The sequence below is a fragment of the Gymnoscopelus microlampas genome (genome assembly GCF_963454915.1).
Source record: "Gymnoscopelus microlampas genome assembly, chromosome: 20".
Lineage (NCBI taxonomy): Eukaryota > Metazoa > Chordata > Actinopteri > Myctophiformes > Myctophidae > Gymnoscopelus > Gymnoscopelus microlampas.
Genome location: NC_139957.1, coordinates 21,462,369 through 21,484,546, shown reverse-complemented (window position 1 = coordinate 21,484,546; position 22,178 = coordinate 21,462,369). Strand labels below are relative to the sequence as shown.

Below are 22,178 nucleotides of genomic sequence, written 5' to 3'. Positions count from 1 at the left end.
GTTGCAGCAGGTGGTAAACTGTCGGTGGTGATGAAAAGAGCTTAAAGGTGGAGGAGGACTTCACATGTTGGGGAGTGTCCGGTCAATATACAATATATTTCAGAATATGTCAGTCAGCCAAGCATCTTCTGAATCCACTCCAACCATTAGCTCTCCTACATTTTAGGCATTTGGCTTAACCTGGAACGCATCTGTGTCACTTCTTGATTTGAGCAAAAAAAAAGAATTATTTTAAAGTTTGGCTATTCAAAAATATCAGATCTACAAGCTCGTACGAGCTTGTAGATCTGCTATTTTTGAAAAATCGTGAAAACGCGTGCAAATCTTTATATCGTTTTAAAGCGGACATTTTTAACTCAAGTCTCTGCTTCTGGGGGTCCCTGGAACAACTTATTTTGAGACGGGGGGGGGGGGTCTGCCGCCAAATGCAAATCATTTTGGGGGTCCTTGACATCAAAAAGTTTGAGCACCGCTGATATAGAAACATAGGTTTTTCAGAATACTGTTGGGATTTAGAAGACATTTATAGAATCGGCTTCAGGTCTTACTGGCTTAAAACAGTGGTTCTCAACCTTTTCAGGCCGTGACCCCCAAAATAATCATATTTGAACTGGGGACCCCCCATTTTGTTTGACTCCGTTCCACAGATAAATATTGTGAAAATAGCAGATCTACAAGCTCACAACGCCTCGCGTTGCGAGGCGTTGTGAGCTTGTAGATCGGCTATTTTCACAATATTTGCCTCTTTCTTATATTATTTGACAATTTGGCCAATGTTTTATAGTATAGTTTGTTGATTACTTTTGATGCAGTAATGGTCTTTTTCTTTTCTTTAATTTCCTTTTATTTTTTTAGATATTAAAAAGGTCTTAAAAGTCCATAAATTGTCACTTCAATGTCATCTGGGGACCCCCCCCCAGAATCATGTGGGGACCTCGCTGGGGGTCCCGACCCACAGGTTGAGAACCACTGGCTTAAAACACTCACACACCCTTGCGGTCTAAAAACCCGTTCGGCACGCGGCGGGCGCGAGATCCCCCAACAGCAGGTTCTAAGTGCTTTTTGAGAGCCCATATATTACACGTGTCGTGCGGTGAGGTTTTTCAACCTTCATGACCACGATGAGACCCACTGTGTGAGGATCAATGCCTCCTTCCTTCTCTCTTGCTCTCCTAATTTCTCCCCTCTCACCGCCGCTGCTTTATCGTCCCAAACACCCCCCCCCCCCCCCCCCAGCGGTCTCTTATTTCTTCCTCCAGCGGTTTAGCGTATCGATTGGGGACCAATTGACGTTTTGAGTTGGAGGCTTGATGTTCTTCAGAGAGGAGAGCGAGCGCACCCTTGACTGCCGCCCCGTTTTATTTATAACGGCAAGTCCCCCCCCCGCGCCTGTCGTAACAATCACCAAAACGACAGGACAGGAAGCAGGAAGTGCCAGCAGCGTTCCATAGGAACGGAGGAGAGAGAGAGATAACTCCCTTCAAACTACTCCTCTCATCATGTCCTCCTTTATTAGGCCTGTCACAGTTATTACGTAATCGTCTATAATCGCAATTATTTTTTATAATCGCAATTATTTTTGTATAATCGTCATGATCAATTCCATGTTAAAAAATGTCATGTATTTAAAAAAATAGTGGAAATAGCCGATCTACAAGCTTATAGATCGGCTATTTCCACTATTAATGTTTATTTTTAAGTGTTAAGTAATTAAACATGTGTTATTTGTCATATCTGCCCTGTGCAACTTTTGCTTTACGAAAGCTAAAAGCCAGAAACGGAAATGTCATTTTTATTCCGATAATTTTCAACGACAGAAGCACAATTACATCGTTAATTCGCAATTATTTTGAGTTGACAATTAATCGTCAACTTAAATGCGTAATCGCGACAGCCCTAGTCCTCCTCGCCCCCTCGCTCTCTCTCTTTTTTTTCTTCTTTCTATCTCCCCCGTCTATTTGCAGGCACAGAGATAACCGAATCTATAGTGTCCGTATGCAAGTGTGTGTGTGTGTGTGTGTGTGAGTCCTTTTCTTCATTCCATGTCATCGTGCCGTTCTGGAGTTGACCTCTGCTGTGGAGGGGTCAGGCCTGCAGTGGGTCATCATCATGGGTATTCTTAGTGCAGGGAGATACTGTCCTGTCATAAATACTTAGTCTGGTATTTTAAGTTCACATGCATGACAAACACACATTTGGACTGTCGCCGGCTGAAGGACTAATTCCTCTCAGTCCACTAAACTAGTGGTGTTGCACAGTGTAGCGTAATTCAATGGCAAATCGTTCTTTCAACGATTCAATCAAAAGTCCATCCTTTTAACCCATTTAAGACCGGGAACGCATCTGTGTGTCATTTTTACATGTCTTTGGGCTATTCAAAAATAGCAGATCTACAAGCTCATAGCGCGGCACCGAGTGCCGCGCTATGAGCTTGTAGATCTGCTATTTTTTGAAAAATCGTGAAAATGTGTGGCGATATCTTGGATTGTATGTTTTCTAAAGCAAGCATTTGTAAACTATTTAGTTCCAGGAACCCCCTGAAGCAAAGATTTGAATTACAAATGTCCGCAAAAAAAAAAATGAAAAAAAAAAAATTGCACAACTTTTCATGATTTTTCAAAAAATAGCAGATCTACAAGCTCATAACTATGAGTTTGTGTATCTGCTATTTTTGAATAGCCAAAGAAATCTTAAAATGACACACAGATGCGTTCCCGGTCTTAAAGAATAATAAAAAAAAAAAAAGATTTCTGTTTCTAAGATTGCCATCGAAGATGGTTGATAGTCAACATTTCGGATGTTGACTATTATTGCAGATATTGGCAGTGTTGTGTCCATTCATTGCTTACAAAATAGAAGCTTTAAATGTACATTATACATGTATAATAACAACTACCTGATGGACCCAGCCCTGCAAAAGATAAACTCAGTATAATCAAACTATTCAATACTTAGGTTCAATACTTAGGTTAAACCCAGCTATCATTACCCATTAAGACCTGGAACTGTGTCATTTTTAAATTTGAGCTAAAAAGCATTATTTTACTCTTTGGGCTATACAAAAATAGCAGATATACAAGCTCATAGAGCGGCACCGAGTGCCGCGCTACGAGCTTGTAGATCTGCTATTTTTGAAAAATCGTGAAAATGTGTGCAAATCTTCTGAATATATATATATATATTTTTTTTTTAAAGCGAACATTTTTAACTCAAATCTTTGCTTCTGGGGTCCCTGGAACTAAATATTTTGATGGGGGTCCGTGGCCAAATACATATAGTTTTGGGGGTCCTTGACATGAAAAAGATTGAGCACCACTGATATAGAAACACACGTTTTTCAGAATACTGTTGAGATGTAGGAGACATGCAGAATCGGCTTCAGGTTGTGGATGTATTTCCTGGATACTTGTAGAAATGTGTAGACCAGACAATGCTTTTCTGGGAGTCAACTTAACCTCGAGTTTATTGCCAAACAATTGAACACAGTACACAGGTTGGTTAGTAGTTAGCAGCGGGTTGAGGCATCGGGTGCGTTGGAGCAATCTCTCTCACACAGAGACCTTCTGTGTCTCCCTATATACAGACAGATGGGCACTTATTTCACAATATCGGAAGACACCCCAGATGACAGCTGTCGTAATATCTCACTATTAATATCACACCCACTGACCAGTCCACCTATCATGCGATCGTCTTGACCTTACAAGGGCCAACATTAAGGAGCCTAGGTCAGGTGCTGGTTGGCAGCCTTCAGATGTGGTCACACTAAGGGACCATAATAGCCCTGAATCAGAAGTGCGAAGTCACTGTGTTCTCCTCAGGTTCAACTTCTGGCTATCCTTTCAGGCCTCAGCCTTTAACTCTCTGTTAACCACAGGGCTGTCTTATAATACACAGCTTTATAAGTAAATTATGCATAGATACTAACAAAAGACATTGACATACCCTCCTAATCCCGGTTACCACCGGGATTCTTACGAATCTATGGCATAAGCAGCTCATGAGAAGACTCCTTCTCATGGGCACCTTGCACCACGATAAACATGGTTTAGCATTGAAAACGTTCCCTATTTTAATAACTGCTGTTCTTACTGTACTCTTTGTTTAGATGAAAACCTGTGACATCATCAGCCAAAAGAGGCTGATGTGTTTTACCTGTTGAATACCTTTTCTTAACCGTCTTACTCAATAAATGTTAAGTTTTTTACTGAATAAATTCCTTAGCCTATTTTGAGCCTTTCGTCATCTTAGTCTGTATTCCAATATTTTCCATAGAACAATAACATTTTTATTTCACACTTGTATATGATACAATCCTTACATTACACTCCATGCGTTTTCTGCAATGCCGTTTCAATTTTTTCTAGGCATAAATCATTACATTATATTTAGCAATTACTCATTTCCTCCCGTAATATAATACAATACCCCTAAGGGTCAATCACTTCAAATAATGAAATCATAAAATCATAAACATAGCAAAAACTCTCAGTGTGACAATGATTCGCCAACACCCTCCTATGTCCCTTTCAGATCCATGTCCGTGAATCTGAGATTACTCATGCTACCCTTGTATTGGCATTAATCATTGTCAGGTTCACCTTGAGTATTTATCAGCGTCACTTTCCCTCCGGAGAGAGTCCCAGACGGGGCTCAAATCCGGACGCGGGTTCATAAGGTTGAACCATTTGTCCAGAAATAGGTTGAGCAGTTAAAGCTCTTACCTGTGATCTGACTCTGGACCTTACCGACGCGCACCTTAGAGGTATGCAACAGGAACAAATCACGACAAAGTCAATTAGTTTGTTCGTGCTGCATGTTTAGCTCACCGTTTGTCGCGTGGGGTGATCGCTGAGAAATCAATTTTGGGGGGCGGTCAGTTGTGACAATTTGGGTTTGACTGTCCCGCCGTATCCTTTTCCATCAATTCCAGTGTTATAATCTTCATGAATCTGTGATGAAGACAACACATCCAAAACATCCTGGATTACATTTTTCCTTAACTAATATGTCATTTTCTTTATTTAAAATGTTTTGCCTATCTTTCCTTTCACCTCCCTCCTTGGCTAAAATACCTTTTCGCCACATGTGTCCCATTTTGCTGTTAGTATGACAGATAAATTAATCACATTCTTGGAAGGTCGATGGTCTGAAACACGCTTTTTCTTGCGATGAAGAACGCTTTACTTCGCGAAATTACTCCCCTCGTTATCTCCGATTTGATGATTCTGTGATTGAAGTTCCATAGTTCTGTTGACAACGATTGTCCCGACTGTTGTTACCACATCTCTTCCTGTGGAATCTTCTTTGTCCTCCACTCAGCCTCTCTGAGGAGACAGTGAGATGATCCGTGTCATCCACCCACTGACCTTGGGGAGACAGTTCTTGTCTTTAAGTCTCCACTACCAGGCCACCCTGGTCCTGGTAGGAGCCTGTGTGCGTGACAGAATTTCTGTCCACGTGATGTCCTTTGTTACTTGCACCTGGGGCTCCCATCTTGGGTTGCTTATGATGTCTGTGTCACCAATGACCGTAGGCCTTTCTGTAGCCCCATGTCCGGTCTTGTGATGCAAACCCTCTTTACAGCGGACACGTCCACACCAACTCGTTGGATCTGTCCTCTCAGGTACTGGCTTTGATGTCATCATGTACCTTTGGAAACGGTTAGCCATACTCTACCTACCTATCTCATGTCATATAGGCTAATTTTTCTTCTAGGTTTTAATCCTGTATAACATTTTACTTTAGTTCTGGTGTAACTTTATCCACCTTTATTTTGTGCTAGAACGCATGTGTATTTGACTGAAAACAAAAGAAAAAAAACAACAAAAACATTATTTTTGTTACAAGCTAATGTCCCATATATATATATTGATTATTATTTTTTATCTAGGTTTTCTCTTACTTTCTTAGTTTGCTCTCCCATCCTCCCCTTAATCCAACCCATTGCCCCTCTGGCTCGTGTGCCATTTCCCAGATGTTTACCTAATGTTATCATATTATTTATCACTCTGGCCCCCTATCAATGCACACACAATTTCGCAATTATTCCAAATATCTTTATCAATACTTGGCACCCTCCTAGTGTCAATTGGGTACCCTCCTGGTCAATGTTTTTTATTTCACAAAAAACACATCATTTTCCTTTACCATATGGTGTTTTCAAAATGCCAGTTTTCCGTCACTGCCTAAACCATGACAGTGGGTTGTATTGCCTGAGAATCAACCTGTCTATATAGGCCGGCTTTGAGCAAGTGTAATGGATACCTTGTGGCTGTGCAGGTATGTCTGGCCAGAGGCGGGAATCGGGGCATGATTACGTGGGACAATATAGTCCTCGTGATCCAGGGAACCCTGCATTGTGCATTCCCCTCCTCTTCCCCCTCCCTTTTATCATTTGGGCCTTTCTTCCTTCCCACCCGTGCAACCACTCTGTCCTTGAGTGACGGACTTGCTATGTTGGCAGCCCCCCTTTTGACGGAACTTGGCTAAAAACGAACCTTCTCCGTCGGATGCCTATAACAGCACGTGATTTGCTGATGTGCCTCCCAGGTCATTGTATGTGTCCTTGACCGCTGGGTAGTAGACGGCTTTACATTTCTTCAGGCAATCTGATTTTCATAGTTTGAAAACCTATAGGCAGCAGGTGGAAAACTGGCGCTTGACTCACAACCTTTCCAAATTTATTAAATATCATAATATATATTCCTTAAATATTACGCTATTCTGTGTGCATTGAATGCTTCCAATATAGGGTGTAAATATTTATCCTACTTTTGTGGAAGCCTTCGGAAGCCTTGACATTCTGGGGCTGTTTGAGGATTCGTGGCACATTAGAAGTATGGACACCATCTAGAAACAAAAACAACAAAAGGGGAGAGAGACAGAGAGATCCATTATCCTATTTTAATCAATATACCTTCTGTATTTGATTTGTTTAATTGGATATTACTTATTCCTGGTGAATATTGTGTTTCCTGTCTGTCTGTTGGTTTTACAGCTCCTCTCCCATATGATGATTTTCCTAAACAAATCAGAAACATTGTTAGTCTCTATTCTTATTTAAATATTTCTCAAAATGTTGTATTGGACACCAATAATTTTTCACTTAGTCTTCTTTGTACCGTCCCTCTGACCCAGATTTTCTAGAGGACAGAGAGAGTTATTAACATTATGTTATACCATTTTCAGTTAATATTAACAGTTTTCAGTCAAATACATCAATGCATTTTACACTTCTATCGTCTATTCATGCTTGTCTATATATATCTCTTCGGTATCTTATGTCTTTTGGCTGTGCTCCCGGAAATACCATAGAGGTGTTAATGTTCCTGGGCTTGCTTATTACTTAGCCTTGTTATGTGGCAAAGTTCCCGGAAATACCTTACTATGAACACCTCTTAAAACATAAATCAAAAAACAAACAAACAAATATCTCTAACTTACACTAGCAGCATGATATTTTATGTCCGTCAACCATGGGCATTCAGATGAATGCATCCCCCTTATTGAGCCCTGATTTAAGTTCTGCAGCTAACATGCATGAGTATTTATCAAAATGTTTTATCTTAATATCCCTCCTTTATAACTAATTAAGTTATAACTGATATTTTTAGTCTGATTTAGTTATCCTATTGCCTATATATCTATCAGGGACTAACGCCGATGCATGCATTTCTTGTATTATTTTACCTTTTAGTCATTATACCTTTTTTACCTAAACAGTGTTAATGTACTGTGTGGTGTCCTCTGTATTAATAACCCTTACTGGGATTTAAACAGTATCTACGATCCTTGATCCTACTGTTTGTGGGCTTTCCTCACATTCAGTAGAGTCCACTGATGACTTTTCTTCCTCCGATACCTGTATGGTATCGCAAGGTATTCCTACTTTTCTCTCTATTTTATCCATTAACCGTTTCATGCTTTCTAATGCTTCCTGCTGACACAAACCTGGTTGTAACTTTAATTTGTCATTTAGAGGTATGTATTTGACGGATAATATTCCCATCGGACCAACCACATTCCAATCAATGATACCACATTCATTATTTTTTATTAGTTTCAGGCCCTCCTTTTTATGTACTTTGGGAGGCTTCCTGCTCCGACAATTCCTTTGTATATGCCCCTTTCCGCCACAGTACCAGCAACATAAGACAAACTCTGCTTTGGTTTGCGACATAACACCCATTACATTTTTAACTGAGACATTTGCGGTAATTTACTGTTTAGAAGACGCTGTCTTATTTTTATTTCTTTATTATTTCTTTAACTGTCTGTTTGCTTGTACTCACGACCTTTGATGCTATGCTTGTACCTCGTCAGGTACTCACCAGCCCCTTTTCCTGCATCATTGACAATAATGTTAGAACATTAGATTATACCTTTCTTATGCTATGGGCAGGAAATATATATATAATATTTATGTATTCCTTTTTACTTTGAACTGTCACATATATCCTTAGGAATGTCACATGCATGTAAGTTTGGTCGTTAAAACATTTTTAAAGCTTAAACATTACACTCTTGCAATATCTACACTTTTTTGTCACCCTTAGCTTGGTCCAGAATATACATTTATTATTAATTTATACCATTGTTTCTTAAATTTAGGACAATTGCTCAGTTTATTTTTTATCTCTTATGAATTATTACCTGATTTATTTATTTATTTTTTAAACAATCGGTTAACAGTTTTTTATATACTGCTTGAAGAGTACATCGTTATCTGTAATTTGCATATTTTCATTTTAGCTATACGCAGTTGTAACATGTAACACTTTGCATTTATATTGGATCAGTGACCATATTGGCACTATTAGGTGTGCAGTTCCTAACTTTGTCCATCATATGGTGACATGGTATAACTTATAAACATGGAATGTCAGACTTGGAGAAGGCAACTTGATGTCTGCAAATAGCAGCTTGTTCCTTAGCAGTACATGCTGATAAGGCTTGTGTTTTTTGCTCTAAATGTCCCAAAAATGGCTGTAATGCCTTATTTATGAAATTACAGAGCATCTATGTGTCAGATTTACTTTTAACACTTTTAGAAAAATACATTTTGTACCAGATTTTGAGTGGGTATTTACCCCAAATGGGTTTTTATACTAAGTACCCTGGTACTATATTTTTTGAGAAATTTGGCGCGGTGCCAAGTTATTGATTTTTGATCAACCAATTGATTTTTTACATCAATTTGTTAATTTTATCAACTTTTTCTTTGCACGGTGCCAAATTGCTGAGTGTGTAAATGGTCTGTTTATGTGTGATGCTTTGTGCGAAACTTAATTAGGGATGCCTTCCCAGTGCTGGTTAAAGCTGTTAGTAGTCATTTAAGCAGTGACGTCACTTTGTAGCTTCCTGTACAACATGTGTTACAATTGTCATGCATGCACTGAGTTGGGAGCATCCTGCTCAATGAAAGTGGACATCATTGTAGCACTTGTGTTATTGTTAACCATAACATTACTTTTAAACATAGAGCAAGTCTTGTCGAAACTTACAATTTGCAGATTTGCAGATGGCCTTACAATATTTAAATGTACGGTCTGGGATCCCTTAGATATGCCATTTACCCTTGCAAATGTACTTTTACCTTCTAAAGGTATTTAGGTTTGTAAGACCTTCTACTTAAGAGTGTACAGCAACCTTCCTATACTATTGTTGAAGGATTTATCGCTCAAATTACCACTCTTTTTTAATTAATCTCTCCTCAAAAGAGAGAGACTTTGCTCTCTTGTGCTCCCAGCCTGCAGTACAATTCATCCCTTTTACTCCCAGCTTGCAGCTGCTAGAAATACTTTCTCCCTTACAGTAATTTTAACGACGTGCAGAACGGACGGCCGGCAGAGCTACAACCCCCCCCACCCTCCCACATCCACCAGGGCCCCTTTCTCTGTGCTACTCTGATATTTTTTATGTTAAAAAAAATCATACATTTTCTTATATATATAAAAAATATATATTCTGACCTGTTCAAATTCTCTTTGGACGTCCTTTTGCCTTGGCAGGCGTGATCGGAGAGAGAGCGCTGCAGCCGCCAAACCTCCGTTCAGTCGTTATCCTGTTCGATGACGCCAATTGTGGATGTATTTCCTGGATACTTGTAGAAATGTGTAGACCAGACAATGCTTTTCTGGGAGTCAACTTAACCTCGAGTTTATTGCCAAACAATTGAACACAGTACACAGGTTGGTTAGTAGTTAGCAGCGGGTTGAGGCATCGGGTGCGTTGGAGCAATCTCTCTCACACAGAGACCTTCTGTGTCTCCCTATATACAGACAGATGGGCACTTATTTCACAATATCGGAAGACACCCCAGATGACAGCTGTCGTAATATCTCACTATTAATATCACACCCACTGACCAGTCCACCTATCATGCGATCGTCTTGACCTTACAAGGGCCAACATTAAGGAGCCTAGGTCAGGTGCTGGTTGGCAGCCTTCAGATGTGGTCACACTAAGGGACCATAATAGCCCTGAATCAGAAGTGCGAAGTCACTGTGTTCTCCTCAGGTTCAACTTCTGGCTATCCTTTCAGGCCTCAGCCTTTAACTCTCTGTTAACCACAGGGCTGTCTTATAATACACAGCTTTATAAGTAAATTATGCATAGATACTAACAAAAGACATTGACAAGGTCTCAATGGGTTAAGCAGTTCTCCCAACAGTGAACCATGATGGTATTGTATGAGATCCTTGGGCTAAATCAAGCAGACTATTAGGCAGACATTTGAATATTCAAAGTGCTGTGGACTATTTGGTGGACATAATATTCAAAGTGTATTCAACAAATATTCACCAGGACACAGTAGGATATTCAAATATGATTTAGATCAGTTATGCACATCCCTATAGTTTCTTGTTTAATGTCATTTAAGCGTCATTTAAAATGGCTTTTCTGATATTATTGACACACATAGAGATTTTTTTATTTTTTATTTAACAGGGACAATGCACATTGATCAACATGTCAGTTATTCACGTCCATGTAAATGAGCCAGAGTTAGCCAGAGTTGGCTAATTTTCATCTGTAGTCCCTGAGCAGGCTGTTAAAGTGGCATAGTTATCTATACAAAAAGAGACATCATCGTCAACAATACAAAACAAGTAGACATAGTACAGAAGACAAAACAAATACAGTAAAATATGAGAAGACACAGTGATTTAATGGAGCTGAAATTTACCCGTGATTATAAATTTGGTTAGCTTTAAGCCATCTTTTAAGGTTGAGTTTAAAGGTTAGATAGTTGGTGGTCTCTCTCACTTCGGTAGGAAGACTGTTCCAGTGATGGGAGGCTCTAACAGAGAAGACTGCTTTACCAAACACACTGTCTGAAAGGCACCTCACAGTCTCCTCTGGTAGTTGCCCTTGTTGTTCCGTCACCACTTTCTCTTCGCTCTATGAACTGTTTTAATGACGACTATAGACATCTAAGGCCATTTGGGTAAAGGTCTGTCCCATTGTAATGTGGATATTTTGTAAACAATATGCGTATATGCAATGTGAAGAATACAATGCAGATTATTTTTCACGCCTTCTGCAGAACTCCCTTTCCCCCTCACTTCCATTCTCTATCTCATTCACGCTGCCTTTCTCACTCACTTCGTCTGCCCGGGTTTCTGTATCTCTCTCTGCTGGGAACCGGCAAACTATCTGATGATGGTAACCGTCGTGACTCTCTGTGCTCAGGCCTGCTGGGACTTGTTTCATATCCCTACGTTGAAATTGACTGTGTGTGTGTGTGTGTGTGTGTACACATACGCTGTACATGAACATATCTTTGGTAGCACCCGCTTAAGTTACTTAAAACCATGAGGAACCCCAACTTTTGTTTTGTTGATTTTGTCCCGTTCTCACTGTAAAGGTTAATGTTGCCTATCCTGAGGTGAACGGTTAGATTTAGTGTTAAGAGTGTTATAAGGATAGGGTTAACTGTAAGAACGAGGGTTTAAGGAGTAAATTGAAGGTTGTGTGCGCGTGTGTGCGTGTGTGTGTGTGTGTGTGTGTGTGTGTGTGTGCGCAAGGGAAAGAGAGAGCAAGGGACTTCTCTGTAGAAAGTGTGTTTACTGTAAATATAGTTGGTTATCCTGTATGTGTGTGTGTGTGGGTTCTCGCACATGTAAATCCTGCCCTGACTTGCCTCAGAGACGGAACGGCCTCCTTTGGTGTCACATCCTTTCTGTTTGCCTCTGATTCTTCACAGCAGGAAACTTGGAACACATTCTTTTGCCCTTTTTTCCTTTCAGTCTCCCTCCCTCTGAGAGTGATAGATAGAGCGAAATAGACCAGCAGAGAAAGCAGCAGAGGGTGGACCACTCTCCTCAAAGGGCTGATTCAATGGGAAACGTTTGCCTCTTGTCGTTTTCTATTTCTCTCTGTCTTTTCTTCCGTTTTTTTTTCCACTTCTGTACACCTGTCTTGTCTCTCTCTCTCCCCTGCTCGCTCTCTTTCTTTCTTTATCCCTGTGAGTCCCCCTCCTCCCTCCCCCCCGCCAGTGGTGGAAGAAGTACTCGCATGTTTCACTTAAGTAAAAGTAGCAATACCACAATATAAGAAATACTCTGTTTCAAGTAAAAAAGGCCTGTGTTCAAAAAATGTTACTTGAGTGAAAGTACAAACGCATTGGCATCGAAAATACTTAAAGTATCAAAAGTAAAGGTACTAAAATGTTTGAAAATAGCCGATCTACAAGCTCACAACGCGTCGCGTGAGCTTGTAGATCTGCTATTTTCAGATGGCCCATGTATAAAATGGGGATGAAGTGGTTAATATTTTATAATATAAGGATTTATACCTGCAAAGTAATAGTAGTGAAGTAAAAGTACTGAAAATTGAAAATACTCCAGTAAAGTAAAAAAATACCTCAAAATTGTACTCGAGTACAGTGCTTGAGTAAATGTACTTAGTTACTTTACACCACTGCTCCCTGCCATTCTCTTCTCTCACACACACACACACACACACACACACACACACACACACACACACACACACACACACACACACACACACACACACACACACCCACACGCCCTCCCCTCTCCTGAACCCATGCCATGTGGGGTGCAGGGTTACAGCGTTAGCATGTCAGACTGGTTAGGGTGCTTCTGCCCCGTGGACCGATTTATTTACAGTACACTTAACTGTGGGCTATTTATGGAGGACAGGCAGCAGGCTGATCATTTATTTTTCTTCTTTTGAGCAGGATCATAGTGTATTATAATAGATTATAATTTTTATGATTTAAAAATGCATTACAATCACTGTTCTAATGCATTGTAGTGTAATCTGAAGTCACTATTACAGTAAGTGGTGATTGTGTGCTTTAAGTAAAGTGAAAGAACAACATTAAAAGGAGCCTACACCTCTGGGAATCTCATTACTTTACATGAATTTTGCCAATGACCCCTTTATAGTGACGTGTTATTAGCACAATGTAATAGTCCCATTCATCACCTTACAGCAGCCAAACCAATGTCAGTGAAGCAAGTTCAAACAATTTGAACAAAGCTTGGCAAGCAGCCCCGTCTCCAACAGTAGATAAAGTAACACAATGGTTATCGAATGCAGATTCTTGTCTTTACTTTTGATACATCCGTTTCAGATTACAGTCTGTGTGTGGTTAACTTGTGATAAAAGTTGACCAGGCTGCAACAGGGGTCAAAAGTGTGTTTGCAGTGCTGTATTAATCAATAATCACACATTGATATCGACACTAGTTTACTAGTGCAGACAATGTAAATTGTGAAATAATTAAGAATAAATGCAGTGTAGGCCAGTGGTTCTCAAACTTTTTCATGTCAAGGACCCCCAAATTGACACTTATTAGCCTGCGGACCCCCATTTGAAAAGATATGCCAGGGACCCCCATAAGAGAAGATTTTTACAGTAATTCTCAACCATTTTAATTTCAAGGACCCCCAGTTTGACATGCATTAGGCCCCCAGTTTGACATGCATTAGGCTACGGACCCCCATTTAATGGCATTTCTATCTCTGGGACCCCAATTCATATGGTAAAATCAATGTTAATATAACTCTGAGAGTGTACAAATGGAACCAAATGGACCCGTTGGTTCCATTTGTACACTCTCAGAGTTACAGACCCATAAGGGTCCATTTGGTTCCTGTCCATCATTTAGCTGGGTACCCCCTGGAACCCCCTCAAGTACCCCTGGGGGTCCCCGGACCCCACTTTGAGAACCAATGGTGTAGGCTATTGATTAGGATAAAGTTGATATTGGTATTAAATATTTGGTTGCATTACCTTTTTTTTCCTCCACATTTCACTGCAGGAAAATAATGTTTTATCCTATATACACAAACGGTTAAAGTAGACTAAACGAAGCGGTTGATAATAGGCTAATAATTAGCGGTAGCGCCTATGCATGGAGTACACTTTTCCCTCAGTTGGCTGAAGGTGTTTGCTTTCTGTCCTGTAGATCAGTGGTTTTCAACCAGTGGTCCGGGGACCACCAGTGGTCCTTGAGGGAGTACCAGGGGGTCCCCAGCAAAATTAGTTAACATAGCGTCACAATCATTTTAACCACTTAGCTTTGGCTATTCAAAAATAGCAGATATACAAGCTCATAGCGCGGCACAGAGTGCCGCGCTATGAGCTTGTAGATCTGCTATTTTTGAAAAACCTTGAAAAAGTGTGCATATCTTTGAATATTTATATTTTTTTTAAGCAAAAAATAACTGATATCTTTGCTTCTGGCGGTTTCTGGCACAAAACATTTTCAGATGGTGGTCCGCGGCCAAATGTATAACAATTTAGGGGTCCTTGGCATGAAAAAGGTTGAAAACCACTGCTGTAGATCAGTGCTTCCCAAACAGTGGGTCGGGAGGACTCGGGACCCATTTTTGGGTCCTGGACCCATTTGTGTGTCTGTTGTTAGAGACGGGCCTTTACATGTTGGTCTTATTTGAACCTATAGATCTTGAGAGAATGTCCTGATCTGATCTGCAAATTAAGATCAGAGCCGATAAAGGCACATTTTAATTATTGACCAGGATCGGCTCCTGGGGAATCTGGGAAATTAATTAACTTTGTCACATGGCAGGTTTACACGGGGGTGAAACAGGGGGTGAAATTCATTTCTGTGCATGCTCCATCGTTCTTGTTATTTCCATAAGAGAAAGCGAAGAAGGAGAAGAAGGCGGGTAAGAGAGATCAATACAAATTAAAAAAAAAAAGATCTACCGTACATATTTACACATGGTAGCGGATATCTATCCGGTGCGGTACCTGAGGTATAAGACATAAAGGTGCGTGAGCATAGCAGCAGTGTACATATGCTATGGACGTTAGTTAAGGTGTGAAAAAAAAACAACTAAAAACAGTGCGTTGTACATGGGATTAAGGTGCAAAGTGTCAGCACCTGTCGACCGTAGTAGTACACATAAGGTAACTTGACACTGGTATAATCCACAGATAGGTCCAAGAGGAAGAGCAAAAGTCTCAAGGCCAGTCCACACACGCAATGCAACTCCTTGCAACTTTTGCAACATGCAACTACAGTACTTGCAACCATTAACCTCAATGGCAGTTGCAGGGAGTTGCGTCGGTGTGACTGAGTCACTAGTAACTAAAGTTTTCAAATAATTGTAGTGGAGTAAAAGTACAATACTTGTAGTGGAGTATAAGTAAAAGTATTGGAAATATGAAATACTCAAGTAAAGTACAAATTCCTCAAAATTATACTTAAGTACAGTACTTAAGTAAATGTACTTAGTTACTTTCCACCACTGCCTGGGTTTTTGAACCACGGCAGCAGGGGTGGCCTTTTCTGTGTGGAGTTTTCTATTCATGTTCTCCTCGTATTTGCATATAATCCGGTTTCCTCCCACACCAAAAGACATGCTATGCTACTGATGCTAACGTGCTCCTGGCTGCCAGTGCCCTTGACCATGGTACTAGTATTACATCTGGGGTTTGTCCCCAGGCATTGCTGGGTGGCTGCTCACTTCTCCTTAGGATGGGTTAACCCATGAAGACTGGGACAGCACCTGTGTCATTTTAGATTTTAACCACTTTAACTATTTTTTTATGCTTTGGCTATACAAAAATAGCAGGTACACAAGCTCATAGCGCGGCACCGAGTGCCACGCTATGAGCTTGTAGATCTGTTTTTTTGGAGTGCTTGGCACCACTCCAAAAAAACAGATCTACAAGCTCATAGCGTGGCACTCGGTGCCGCGCTATGAGCTTGTTGCGGATGCAACAAGCGGACGCTATGAGATTGTTGCGGATGCAACCAGTTACACTTTCAAAGGCACCACTCTCTTCACACTGGGTGTGATTTTTTTTTTTTTTAATCATGAAAATGTGTGCAAATCTTTGAATATATATATATATATATATATTTTTTTTTAAAGCAAACATTTGTAACTCAAATCTTTTCTTCTGAGGGTCCCTGGAACTAAATGTTTTGAGATGGGTGTCCGCAGCCAAATACATATCATTTTGGGGGTCCTTGACGTGACGAAGTTTGAGAACCACTGATATTATAGCAACACGAGTGTTTCAGAAAACTGTTAGGATTTAGAAGACATTTGTAGAATCGGCCTCAGGTCTTAATAGGTTGTAGAGTACACATTTCCCCAAGGGGACAATAATGTAAAAGCAAATCAATCGATAGCGATTATATCACAACCAGTCCAGAGGTTGTGCTAAGATTTTAATCCTTTTTTATTTGTATTTTTTATTAAGCTTTTGCAGATACAGGCTTTATGAATAACATTCAAAGACCCTATCACTGTTCTGCAGCTATCCAGTCAGGGGTACATCTAAACTGAATGTTTGATCTAACTGTCCTTGAGCTTCATGGGATTACAGTCACATACTGAGGAGGCGTTTGTTCAGCCTCTTCTTAAAGGCATGAATACTACTTGATGTAATGTCTCCAATCTGCAGGCCATAATGTCCGGAGTGATTACAGTTTACCGGACATCTCCTTTATAAAATTTTCTTCCATTTTAATTGCACCAACGACAAGCAGGTGCATAAATATAGCCGTTAGAAGAGTTACAGCATTATATGTTGGACTGAAAGCTATTTCAACGCAAAGGAGTAATTGTGTATAGCCTAACAGCTTCGTCTAGCTCTAGCACAAGTGGATCAATTGGCTGCAATTAGTTGCAATCTGATTTTGTATGTGTAGCTGCATAGCGCGTGCATAATGATTTCTCTCCAAAATAATGCATCATCAGTTTATTATAACACATTTTCTTCAGAATAGCAAGCAATAAGGGGACTGCAGAAAAATGCAGTAGGCATTTCAAAATATTGTTTCATAACGTTGTTCTGCTCAGCTGGTTGGCAATAACGCAATATATAGCCTCCTCACAGATCATTCAACATTATTATATTCAGTGGTGAGTGCTATCCATGCATCCATGTGGTTAGAGACAGCTTTGGGAAAGTTGAAGCATTTGTAGCTTTTCAGTTCAATGTATTCCACGTCCATAATGTTGTGGTTTCCCCTGCACCTTATGGTGACCTCCCAGTGATGCTAGTAATGGACAGCTGTTGTGAAGTCTCTTTAGGCGTCTTCAAATGCGTACGTGCATTGTTGTTGATTTGTGGGAGGACCCCAACTGGGTGTTGCACAGCTTGCATTTCACCTTGTTCGAGAGAAAGAGAGAACTTGTAGAGCAGAGGACTTGAAATGTGTTTGAGTTTGGAGTGATAATAATTATTAAATTGCTGTTTTCTTTTTTACGGGCCAGGATGTCTGGAAGGTGAATTATACTTCCCAGCTTTTGCAATAAAAAACCCAGGCAATTACCGGCCTAACGTGATCTCTGATCACAACAACACTTCACTGAACAATGCCCCTTAACTGTGATATAATCACAATATACCAGGGCCTGTCATGAGTTACTGATTAATCAACAACATTCAGTAATGTTAGTATAGAAGTTATCAGTGCTTGTCAGACTGCTTGTAGTCTAGTGGTTCTCAAACTTTTTCATGTCAAGGACCCCCAAATTGACACCTGTTAGCCCGCGGACCCCCATTTCAAAAGATATGCCAGGGACCCCCATAAGAGAAGATTTTTTACAGCTCTAGCAGTGATTCTCAACCATTTTCATTTCAAGAACCCCCAGTTTGACATGCATTAGGGCTACGGACCCCCATTTAATGGCATTTCTATCACTTGGACCGCAATTTATATTGTAAAATATGTCAATTTAACTCTGAGAGTGTACAAGAAAACCAAATGTTGGCTCCATTTGTACACTCTCAGAGTTACAGACCCATAAGGGTCCATTTGGTGCCTAATCTATCATTTAGCTGGGGACCCCCTGGAACTCCCTCAAGGACCCCTGGGGGTCCCCGGACCCCACTTTGAGAACCAATGCTATAGTCTTATTCCACCTTTAAAATCCAAGGGCTAGCTGTTATGACAGCTAGCTCATGGTAAATGCATAAAATTGTATAGGTGGAGTTCTCAGCTTGCCTGATATTGTGAGGCTAGAAATAATAATAAAAAAGGAGCAGTTTTGGACACAAAAGGTTTCCATCCGACAGCGACAATAAATAACATAAAATGCATTAGTTTTGACTAACTTCAGTGTACTTGCTGTGTGTAGCTGCTGTGTGCAGGTGTATTGGAGAAATATAAAATCTGTTCAGAATCAGGACACGGCCGATACAAACAATTACTTAACAGCATAAGCCCTTTATACCGTACTTCAGTAACTGCTGTCCCCCAGTGGTACGTAATTGGAAGTCTCATTTTTTACCCCTCTCCTCCTAATCATGTAGGCAAAAATGCCCGATCTAAAATCTCACAACACGTTGCGTTGTTGTGACTCGTAGTAAGCTTGTAGATCGGCTATTTTCACAGAATGTTCACCTGTTCTATATGTCCGGTATAGGGACACTAGGGTCCATGTGCTTAATCGGGACATTCCTACAGTCTCTATCAGCAAACCAGTGGTCAGTATGTCACCTCTGACCTCGCTCTTCCTGTGGGTGGAAGAAAGACCACTGTTCTATTCCTGACTACACCCTTACGGATTCATGTGGTTCCATTTGTAAGCACTCTTGAAGTTAAATGAGTTAGATTGTGTGCTGTCCTCTGTGGGAATAAAGTACATTCACATGACAGATTCAGTCGTGCTCTCAATTCTGTAAATATTTTGGGAAACATGGAACAGAATGCCGAAATGACTTTTTTTAAGAGATTATTCTATCGGTTACTTTTACCATTAATCGAATAATCGAGAAGCCTGTTTTTAAAATAAACAAATATATATATGAACAAATCTTAAGTGTTTTTTTTAATACTTGATCGCATAGCGGTGTCATGCAAAAATAATAAATGGCAGATCTACAAGCTCTTGTAATCTAATCTATAATTGCATGCCCAAAATAGGGATTTATTATTAATCTATTAATTTATTAAATTATATATATATTTTTATGATCGATTAGTTTGATTAACCCATTAAGACCAGGAAGGGAACGCATGCGTGCCATTTTAGATGTATTTTGCTATTAAAAAATAGCACATATACAAGCTCATAGCGTGGCACCGAGTGCCACGCTATGAGCTTGTAGATCTGCTATTTTTGAAAAATCTTGAAAAATGTGTGCAAATCTTGTATTTTTTGAAGCGAACATGTTTAACTCAAATCTTTGATTCTGGGGGGTCCCTGGAACAAAATATTTTTAGAATCAGAAGACTTTATTGCCATGACCTGTGAACATGTTAGGAATTTCATTTGGTACAGCGGAGCACAGTTTACAACAGACAGAAACAACACTCCCCAACACCACAGCAGCCATGGGCGGCGCTATCTTGGGCGGGTTGCCCGGGGGGGGGGGGGGGTGGGATGGGCAAAAGATTTAGATTGGGGTCAGCGGCTAAATACATATCATTTTGGGGGATCCTTGACATGAAAAAAGTGTGAGAACCACTGATATTATAGCAGGATTTATAGGACTTTAAGACATTCATTTTGTAGAATCGGCTTCAGGTCTTAATGGGTTAACCGTTGCACCCCCACTTCCGTGAATGTTTTGCACATGTTGGGAACAACATGGATCAGAATGCCCGAAAAAAGACTTTGTCCTCTCGTCTTCCCCCAGGTGTGCCCTGCTCTGGGGGTTAAGTGCTAGGCATGCTGGGAAAAGCTCCGCCAACCGCCAGCAATCAGAACCTGGTGAACTCTGACCTTTCTGACGTCCCGGAGGACGCCCCAGACGCGCGCATCAAAATGGCCGACGTCGTGGAGAGCTTGGATACCAGAGAGCTGGACATGGAGGAGGGAGAAGAGACTGACTTTGATGGAAATTACATAGGTGTGTATTTAGTATTACTACGAGAATTTCGGGGGCCGCTACCAGGGTTGCCAGATCTGCTTATTATAATTTCCCCCAAGATTTTGTTTGAAAATAGCCGATCTACAAGCTCACAACGCGTCGCATCGCGACGCGTTGTGAGCTTGTAGATCTGCTATTTTCAAACGGCTGATGTACATGTTAAAGTGCTCGTGTGACTCACAGTCGCTTCTTTTGGGCTGGTTTTCCTAGACCTGGTTGCTTGTTTCTTTCACAGAATCTGGCAACACTGGCCGCTACACAGGCCCTCACATCTAGATGTGGCACCGCCGATCTGACTGATAGGCCCATATATGGAGATCTCTGTGTCTGTCAGTCCATGGCCCTTTTATTCCCATATATGGAGATCCCTGATGTCATCAGTATATTGCCAATTGCCCATATATGGAGCTTGTAGATCAGGAGATCAGCTAATTCCAGTGTATAACTCAGGCTTTATTAGAGTTTAAAAATGGCATAAAAGGGGTACACATATAGCGTATAAAACTGGCTTCCTAAAATGTTGATGTCCCCACATGTATAGAAATACAGATATATGTGTATGTCTGCGTGTTTGTGCACAGGTGCTCTTTATTTTCTGCACAGTGTGAAGGATCAAAGAGTATAGTTAAGATAAGATAATATTTTTATGTGTCATTGCATGGATCAACATACAGCGAAATGTTGTTTAGTACATCCATAACAACAGCATCAGCAACAAAGAGAAAAAAAGGATAAATATAAAATATCTGCTCGAGCAATTAAAACCCTTAGTCTGTTCAATAGGTCAGTCAGTTCAGTCCATAGTCACCTGTCAAAATTCCTAAGAAGGACATTCATAATGCATATAGTAGAGAGATACATTAGATAAGATAAAACATATAATATATAAAATCGACAATAACAACGCACACAAATTGTTCACGTGTGTGTGCGTGTGCATGTGCGTGCACGTGGCTGCGTGCACGTGGCTGCGCGTGTGCATGCGAGTCCAGCAGCACTTTCACTGCATAGTTAGTGCACATCTGACCTCTTGAAGACTGGTGCTGGCCTTGAAGTGAACTGAGATCAAAGCATAGAGCAGTGGTTTTCAACCAGTGGTCCGGGGACCACCAGTGGTCCTTGATGGAGTACCAGGGGGTCCCCCAGCTAAATGAGTTAACATAGCGTCACAATCATTTTTAACCACTTAGCTTTGGCTATTCAAAAATAGCAGATATACAAGCTCATAGCGCGGCATAGAGTGCCGCGCTATGAGCTTGTATATCTGCTATTTTTGAAAAACCTTGAAAAAGTGTGCATATCTTTGAATATTTATATTTTTTTAAAGCCAAAATTAACTGATATCTTTGCTTATGGGGGTCCCTGGCACAAAACATTTTCAATTGGGGGTCCGCGGCCAAATGTATATCAATTTAGGGGTCCTTGGCATGAAAAAGGTTGAAAACCACTGGCATAGAGGATAGAGCCGAAGTAGCTCCCTTTGCCAATTTTTCATTTCAGCAAAAAATAACACTTTAACCAGCACCACTTGAACCCTAGGTCACACCAAATCTCTTTGCCAAAAATGGATGCATTGTGAGCTTGTAGATCTGTAATATTTGCCGAATGTTTGCCCCAGAATAGGGACGTTTATGTTGTTAAAGGAGGTCAATATATATATATGTCACTGTCTATTCAAAGAGTCGGCCATATCGAGCATAATGACACATCGTTGTACTGTTTGTGGCTTTACCTTTAGATTTCGCATTTGTTTACATTATCTCCGGTCATTTAACGTCATCGCGTGATTAACTCATTGACTGCCACAGTTAAAACTTTGTCTATAGCTGCCC

The 22,178-nt window shown here is 40.5% G+C and overlaps 1 protein-coding gene across 3 annotated transcripts in view; it reads left to right on the top strand.

Moving 5' to 3' along the window:
• pld1a (phospholipase D1a) overlaps positions 1-22,178 on the top strand; it is a 139,437-nt gene that overhangs the window by 6,776 nt on the left and 110,483 nt on the right. For all 3 annotated transcript variants that reach the window (XR_014599830.1, XR_014599831.1, XM_084044842.1), the window contains exon 2: positions 20,113-20,325. Coding sequence is in view for 1 of the 3 variants with exons in the window: in XM_084044842.1 (XP_083900968.1) it covers positions 20,145-20,325 (181 nt within the window). In the remaining 2 variants the exon portion in view is untranslated. The remainder of the gene's footprint in view (positions 1-20,112; positions 20,326-22,178) is intronic.